This window comes from Physeter macrocephalus, chromosome 2 (genome assembly GCF_002837175.3).
Source record: "Physeter macrocephalus isolate SW-GA chromosome 2, ASM283717v5, whole genome shotgun sequence".
NCBI classification, from domain to species: domain Eukaryota; kingdom Metazoa; phylum Chordata; class Mammalia; order Artiodactyla; family Physeteridae; genus Physeter; species Physeter macrocephalus.
The window spans coordinates 2793450-2802137 of NC_041215.1; the positions used below are offsets into that span (position 1 = coordinate 2793450).

Here is an 8688-nt window from a genome sequence, read left to right on the forward strand (position 1 = left end):
TATTTATCGTGATTATTTGATAAAATGCTATTTTAGTGGTTAGCTATTTAATTTAAAAACATTTCTATAAACACTGACTGCATTAACTGGTACACAAACTACATTGCTTATCACTCTGTCCTTCCAAACCTAAATTGCCTGAAACTACACAGCAACCATGTTGATAAATTGTCCCACTACTGGAGAATAGAAGAAGAATCACTGCTATTTCTTTGCCCCTGTAGTGAGAATGCAACAATATAAAAGCACCTTACCTTGCACTGTATTTAGTCACCTTGTTTAAACTTTTTCCAGGTGATACTTACACTTAAGTATCAAAAACCCAGCGGGAAATTGAAAAAAATAAAAATAAAAGAATGTGTAGGATGCTATTTCCTCACACTCATTCTTTTAATTGTCATAATCCTGATCTTTGAGTACACTGTTTTTCAGTCACACAGTCAGTGCTGTTGTTTAATATGCATAAACACATTTTACAAAGACAAGGCAAGACAATGAGATTTGTAGGGAAAAAAAAGAACTTTGGAATAGGACAGTCTTAGGTTCCAGTCCTGGGTTCACCACTTAACAACCTGTGGGGTTTTGGGTAAATTACTTAATGTCTCAGAATCACAGTTTTCTCCTCCATAAAACAGGGCTAATAATACTTGTATCACAGGTATGTTGTAAGAAGTGAGTGAACTGACATATATATAGGGCCTAGTACAGTGTCTGGCACAAAGTAAATATACCCCTCCGCTGTTGTTAGTTCCTTTCCCTAATACGGAATGAGACAAAGGAATCCGATTTGCTCACTTATTCAGCAAATTTGGCTAAGGACTGTCCTAGGATTCAGGAGGGATGTAGATTTCTTACACTCAAATCCCACCCCAAAATGAGCTTACAGTTTAATAGAGTCAGTTAGGTATCTACCTAAACAACTGTAATAAAATACAGAAGGTGATAAGTGCCATAACAAAGATAGAAATAAAGTGATTGCATTTAGCTGGAGCATCAGGAAAGGCTCTGTAAAGGTGAAGACATTTCTTTGGGTCTTATCACATAAGTAGGATTGGACTATTAGAACTGTGAAGTAAGAGGTTTTCAGTTGGTCTAAGCACAGGTTTAGGAAGGAGAGTAGTAGAGGAGATGTTTTGTTAAAGATACACTTATTTTATGGTTGGACACGCAGGTTGTCTGGGACCCTTGAATATCAGGCTAAGGAGCTGAGACCCTTATTCCATAGATGGTATAAAGCAATTGATGATTTTGACTGGCTAACAGAATCAGAATTGTATTTCAAGAAGAGAATAGTCAGCAGTATGTTGGACAAACTGAAATAAGGAAGAAAGTAAACCTGAAAAATTGCTGTTCAACAGGCATATTTTGAGTGCACTGTGCCAGGCATGAGAAATGAATAAAATGACTGCTTTTTATAAGGATGAGTAAAATGGATCGCTCCTTAGAAGCTCATAATCTCGTGGCCATAACAAATAACTAATAAACCATCAATGTATTGTAACAAAGATGCATGCAAAGGACCATATGAACATTTAAGAGGAAGAGATTGGTATTTGGGGCAAAAAGTAGGCTTCCCAGGGAAGTAAAAGTTGAGCTAGGTGTTGAAAGATGGGTAGGCATTTGCCAGACCGAAAGAGAGAAGGCTTCCCAGCAGCATTTGCCTCCATGAACAAAGGTATAGATGTTTCACATTCAGGGAATACCTTTCAATTAAGCTCTGAACTAGCAGGCTATTTCTGTTCTGGAACCACAGCCTCACGCTCTTATCTCCTAAAATTTTTAACAAAAACCTCTTTTGTTGCCTTCTAGTATATTAGAATGCTTTCTCTACTGTGAAATCTCAGAGGAAAAGAATTACTTTTTTACTCATTTATGCTTTCTTGGGGTCCAGCACATAGTAAGTAACTATTGGAGGGATGGATGGATGGATGGATGGATGGATGGATGGATGGATGGATGGATGTCATCAAGAAGCAAACCTCATTCTTTTCAGTTTTTCATATTTAGCATCTTATAAGGCAATAGCATATCATTAATTTTTGACCTTAGGAATCCATTGAGGAGATCTAGGTGAAAGCAGTTAGATCTGTGCCACTTCTACCTAACGTCTCCCACTGTCTTCCTCCTATCCATATATACATAGTTCTCACAAGGCCACTGGAAAATTAAACTCCTAGGGTGGGTTCTGATTCTCACCATGTAATCTGAGTCTGGCACTCTCACTCTGAAACCCTTTTAACCTCCCTGCTTGGTAGACCTTTACTCTGCTTTCCAGTAATCACTCATTTTCTCTGTGGCAGTCACCTCTGTCAGAAGCATATTAGAGTTGGCACCACTCTCATTCCACACAGAAAAGGGAGCATCCCCTCATATCCCAGGCCTTATCCCATAGTGAATACAGTGTGCTCTGAAAAATATGATGGTCCTGATGTCTTTAGAATACCTTCCAAAGGGGCTTCTCTGTGCTTATGATATTCTTAGATTCTGAGATTTGGGTCTTTTCAGTCTCCTGATGAGTCTTCCAGATGCTTTCCCACTCGTGATCGCTGAGTTTGTACTCAGATCTCTTAGTGGAATATTTTCTCACCTGTACTCCTCTGGCACTGTTTCAGAATTTTGGTACTCAGAGCATTACTATTATGTGTGCACCACCCAGACTCAAGCATGAATTCACCAAGAAAAAAAGCCATGTCTTACTTATCACTGGATCCCTGGCACAGTACATAGCACAGAGTATCTACCATCTATCAAAAATACCAGATTTTCTAGTCCATAGAAAAAAATAAAACAATAAGTTATCTGACAAAATAGAGTTAATAATCAAGTTTATTGATTTTATATTTTTCATCCAACTGAAACCTCATTCACACATATATACTCACTTCTCATCTCCTCTCTCTGCTTTATTTCCTTTGTAGCACTTTCTCAAGGATCATATATCTTTTTTATTTTCTGTCTTATTAGAATATAAATTCCACGAGGGCAGGGATTTTTTTTAATGTTTGGTTCACTGATGGCTCCAGAGAGTCTATAACAGTGAGAAGACATTTATAGAATAGGCCTTCAATAAATACTTAAGTAAATTGTTCGTATATATTCAAATACAGCCTTAACATGGTATATCTAGGGGGACAAAAGTATTGCTTTTTGCACTTTTAGGGAGCCTGACACTCTTAAGGTATTTAAGGGCTTATTTTCACTAAATGTTATGTGAATTATTTCCTGAAGCTTCAAAGTGAAATACACAGCTTAAAAGAATCAAATAGGTAGGTCTAATCAAGTATGCTACACCTCATTTTTAGGTTGGCAGGTTTACCGCGACAAATATTTATTGAAATCTATTTTGTGCCAGGTCCATGCATACAATAAGTACCTATGCTGTGCTCTCAAAAAGCATATAATAGGAGAGATAAGGTGCTATGATAGCACTAACACAGGGTACCAGAGCCTTACACAGGAGACACACTTAGTCATGGGGGATTAGGGGAGGTGTCACGGAGGCTTCTTGGAATAATTGACATGTATATTGAAATATGAGGGACAAATAGGAATTAACAAGGTCATAGTAGGGAAGCACAGGTCTTTGCCCTTGAGAAACTCACTATCTAATGGGGCAGATGGGTAACACAAGCAACCACCCGTAATACAGTTTGTTATAAGAGAGACGTGGTCAAAAGGGCTCATTGAACTTAGATGAGGAAGAGATTGATTCCTTTTGACAAAAAAGAGAAAGTTTCACCATTCCAGGGGAAGTAAAACTTGAGCTAGATGTTGAAATACAGTTTGGAATGTGTTAGGCAGACAAAGCAGCATATAGAGGAATAGAGAGACGAGAGAGTCAGCATCAGTGGATTTGCAGAGAATTAAGAATGGCCGAACCATAGATAAGGGCAGGAGCACTAAGAGACGAGACTGGAGGTAGGCAGGGACCAGATATTAAGGACCTTGTTTGCCATGCTAAGGAACTTGAAATTTATTCTAAGAGCAGGGAAGAAAATTGCGATCTTTCTCACCATGGAGATCACTACCCATACCACACAGGAAAGGAACAACATGAGGTGATTCAGTTCAGCACTTTCATCTGAAACAAAAAGACAAGTACATTGAAAAACATCAGAAAGAGACAGATTTAGGGATTAGGAAAAGAAAAAGGAAATGAAGGTAGTGGTATAGGAAGGGTTTTTTCTGCTGCAGTTTTAGGCCTTAATTTTATATTTCTGTGTCCATTTGTTAGGAGGAGGCCAGTTACGGGGTAAAGGGTCAGTGGAGCTGAGTCAGAGTTTTCCAGGTTCTGGTGGTGTCAGCCATTGACTTAACAGAGGCATGCACTCCTTAGTATTGATGAGGATGTTTGAGAATTTCTCCTTGAGTGTATAAGGGACTACCTTTTAGCAAACTGACCTTGGGTTGAGATTAAAAATTACCCAAAGCTTTTCTTCAAGCTATCATCCCCAGCGTTCCTTGGGGCTATAGTGGGACTAAGCAGAGTTAAGTCAACAACTTAAAATAAAAGAATGTAGATCATTTCTAAGCTGGGAGATAAATACATGGGGTTTACTATTTCCCCTCTACTTTTATGTGTTTTAAAAGTTACATAATAAACAACATTTTTTTCTTAACTAGTTTGATGCCCAACAAACTCTGATAATAGCAATTCACATTTTTTACCCTCATTAACTAAACTTATTTTCCTTTCCTGCAATATTAAGCATAATTCTTTAAATATGTTACATGATACTTCATAAGTATGCTAAACATAGAACAAATGTGGATTCCTTTTTTTTCTTTTTAAGTGGCACCAATTTTCAGAAACAATATTTCTTTTGACCCTTAAATTCTTTAACAGGCTTTATAAAAGGTACCCAACATATATTCCCATTCTTCAGAGGGCTGTTGAGCAGTGGTATGGAGAGCCAGCATGTACAACTCCCATCTTAAAACTTATGGCAGAACTGATGCAAAACAGGTAAGAGGTAGGATAGGTGAGTGAAAAGGTAATCTACTATTTGGTAGCACTCTTCGGAGGTCATACTTTCCTGCCTGGTGTCTGTATATTTAAGGCTTAGCAGGAACCCAGGAACCAAAACTTAAGATGATCAGTTGAAGGCAGTAGAATTAGAGATATAAGGTTGAGACTTTGGGCGAGAAAGAATTTAGTATACTTAGGTGTATATGGCGACTATGGGAACTGGGGGAAAAATTGGAAGACTACAGCCACCATTATTTAAAAGATTCAAAAGCACAAAATGGAGGAAGGAAGGTAGGTTTTTGTTTTGTTTTGTTTATAAATTTATTTATTTATTTATTTTAGGCTGCGTTGGGTCTTCGTTGCTGCGCGCGGGCTTTCTCTAGTTGCAGCGAGCGGGGGGCTACCCTTCATTGCGGTGCACGGGCTTCTCATTGCGGTAGCTTCTCTTGTTGCAGACCACAGGCTCTAGGTGTGTGGGCTTCAGTAGTTGTGGCTCGCGGGCTCTAGATCGCAGGCTCAGTAGTTGTGGCGCACGGGCTTAGTTGCTCCGCAGCATGTGGGATCTTCCCCGCGGCATGTGGCATCTGCCCGGACCAGGGCTCGAACCCGTGTCCCCTGCATTGGCAGGCGGATTCTTAACCACTGTGCCACCAGGAAAGTCCCAGGGCAGTTTTAACTGTTTCATTGCTTAACTGCAGTTCTGTAGAGGAGGAAAGGAGTTTAGAGGTCTCTGAGTTGAGATACTTTAGTTTATGAATAAGGGAACTGAGTCCCAGAGCAATTCGTGGACACATAGTTTGTCTCAGAAGCCCTGGGGATTGTCCCTGCCTTGACTTCTAAATTATCCTTCTTCCTCTGCGCCAAGATGCACATATGTGGATGATTTTATGCACTCACAATTTTTATTTAAATAGCAACTACCACACTTCTCAGAAATTGCCTAGGTGACCTTATAATTTGCATAGACAAGCAGAGGTTCAGGTTCTTCATATAGAAATATTAACAAAGGTGTAGCTAAAAGAGAAAAACTGCAATAAGCTAATTAGTTTTACCTCTTTAAAATATGTCATTATGAATATGGCTTAGCACCAAATTACCTGTCACTTAGCCATCCTGTTTCATCAGTTCCTCTTTGTAAATTGCGTGTTGGAAGGGAGATATCCAGACAGGGAAGGAGTATGGATTGCAACTCTAATTTGATCTATGGTGCTGAGTTTTTCACAGCAATAATTTAAAATTTTTAAAACAAGAGGTGGGAAAAGATCTGGCAAATAAATAAATGTGAGTATTCTTTTGAAAGCTGTTAGTTTTTTTAAAACTGTTCTCTAGGTGCCTTAAATACTAATCGAAGGGTGGCTATATAGTTTATATTAGAAATTTAGTTTTTATTAAATTACAGTTTTTTAAGCCAGATAATTAATAGTTCGTAGTACTGATATAACATTTATTACTAAAGGAAAAAAATCATTACATTGTATTTTGTAAAGTATTTTATATCTGCCATAGGTGGATAATTCATATCTAGCACAGTTGTCCAAAGAGCTACTGGTAAAAATTTGTAATCCCAGAAAATGTTATCTTGTCTATATTTCTCTGGAACCTAATGTGAATTATGTATATACATTTCTTTAATCGGAATTCTATGCCAACAATCAAATGTTTCCAGTAGTCTTTCTAATAAGTTATAATTGCACTTAATTCTGAAGCATTTTGAAAAAGCATAGAGAAGCAGCAATTTATTCCTAGCAATTTATTCTGTTCCTTGGCAAATATCTTTGCTTTTTGGTGTTTCTTTGCTATGACCTATTTCATGTTTTGCTGATCCTTTTAAAAATATGCCGTTATTCCTTAAAAGCAGAGCAACAAGGTATACTGGAGCCAACTAAAGCCAAAGTGATGTTAAAAAAGCAAATATTATGTCAGGATGGCGCATCAGTCCTTTACACTTTTCAGACTGTTCCCCAACCTGTTAGGAACTGGGGAAGTAGAACTGTTCTTATTTAGAACTTCTGGGATTTGTTTCTCTTTACTTGAGCTATGTTCAATGGAAACTATAGTCTGTATGTAATTTAATGTGTTTGAAATATGCTTGAAGTATCAGGTGATTCATTATGCATATGAGCAGTATTAAAGGTACTTAGATTTCCTGTTATTTTATAATTTGTTTTAAAGATGTGTATTAGGCACTACAGGAGATCTCAAATGTAAATCTCTATCCAAGTAACTATATAAACTTATACATACTTGGGGTTTTCTTTATTATTATCTATCAACCACTTTGCATGAAAGGAGAGGGGTATAAGAGGTCTGTGATATAGGATGTCAGGATATTGTTTTGACAGATAAAAAGTGAATTCTTTGAATCAGCAAATAAATGAAAATAATTTTATTGTTCTAGTATCTTCATAGTGAGATAATTAGCACACACATTTTCTCAATACTTGTTTAATGGAATGACACTTTAAAAAAAAGGATAATTGTACTGTTGCTACTTCTCATAAATGAAAATTCTGGGTATTTTAAACCTGTATTTGGTTTCTTTATCTGCACATATAGTCTAAATTTTTGCTGTATTTCTTAGATCCCAGCGTTTGAACTTTGATGTATCATCTCCTAATGGAATTCTTCTCTTCAGAGAAGCTAGTAAAATGATTTGCACTTATGGTGAGTATCCTTTTCCATATTTGTCTCTGCAATATAACTTTTATCTCTTTGGAGGAAAGAAAGATGTTAGTTATTTTGTTCTTTGAACCTTCATATCTGTATGAATTTGTGAAGTGGGTAATAAGGGTGCAAAAAGCCAGGTAGCTATCATATTGACATCAAGAGAAATCAGCAACATGCCTCTGACTACAGATCATGCCTGACCAACTTGATGAATTTCTTTTAGATGAAATTGCAGTGTCAGTAGGCAAAGGGAATACACTATAGATAGAATATTGAAAAGTTATAGCATATTGAAAATTGCTAAAAGTTACATCATGGAGTTTAGTATTTTGGGTCAAAAAATGCTTAAACCAGTATGTCACCAGCTCTGAATTTTGGAAAAATATTCTGGTAAAGAGCAGTAAATATTTTATTGTAGGAAATTTGGGGGCACTGCACCCTGAGAATCAGAGTTCTACAGTAATGATTGTTCTAGTCAATTATAGTAAAAAAAAAATGTGGTTAGTAGTTAGAAATGAGCCTTAGAACTACTCTAAACCCTAATATTTGCCAATTCTGACAGCTTCATCAGTGAAATTCTCAACTCTCTGAGACATTTTTGTAGCCAGGGAATGAGGATATGATACAACAGATAAGAATCCTCTGTTAGTTTGCCACACACTGACTGAATACTAACTACAGGCTGGACGCTTTGCACTGTTCTTCTTGAGAGATGTCTCTCTGTGTCCTCCTTTCCTTTGTCCTCTTCTTTTTTGCCTGTCTGGTCTTACTTTCCCAAATCAACAGCCAACTCTGTTTGGCCTCAAAAATTGCCTGTGATTCTCATACTTCTTTTGGAGTACCTAGAAACAGATTTTACAAAATTTTGTAAAGCTTCTTTAAGTGAGTGTGTGTATGTAGGAACAGCCATTAAAAGCGTATTAGTGTATTTTGTGTATGGTGTTAGGGAGTGTTCTAATTTCATTCTTTTACATGTAGCTGTCCAGTTTTCCCAGCACCACTTATTGAAGAGGCTGTCTTTTCTCCATTGTATATTCTTGCCTCCTTTGTCA

At 37.2% G+C, this 8688-nt stretch overlaps 1 protein-coding gene across 7 annotated transcripts in view; it reads left to right on the forward strand.

Moving 5' to 3' along the window:
• RANBP17 (RAN binding protein 17) overlaps positions 1–8688 on the forward strand; it is a 328773-nt gene that overhangs the window by 263537 nt on the left and 56548 nt on the right. For 5 of the 7 annotated variants that reach the window (XM_028497353.2, XM_028497354.2, XM_028497356.2 and 2 more), the window contains 2 exons: positions 4847–4966; positions 7551–7633. In XM_028497353.2, the coding sequence (XP_028353154.1) occupies positions 4847–4966; positions 7551–7633 (203 nt within the window). The remainder of the gene's footprint in view (positions 1–4846; positions 4967–7550; positions 7634–8688) is intronic. The other 2 variants (XM_024115850.3, XM_024115851.3) reach the window with 1 other exon arrangement.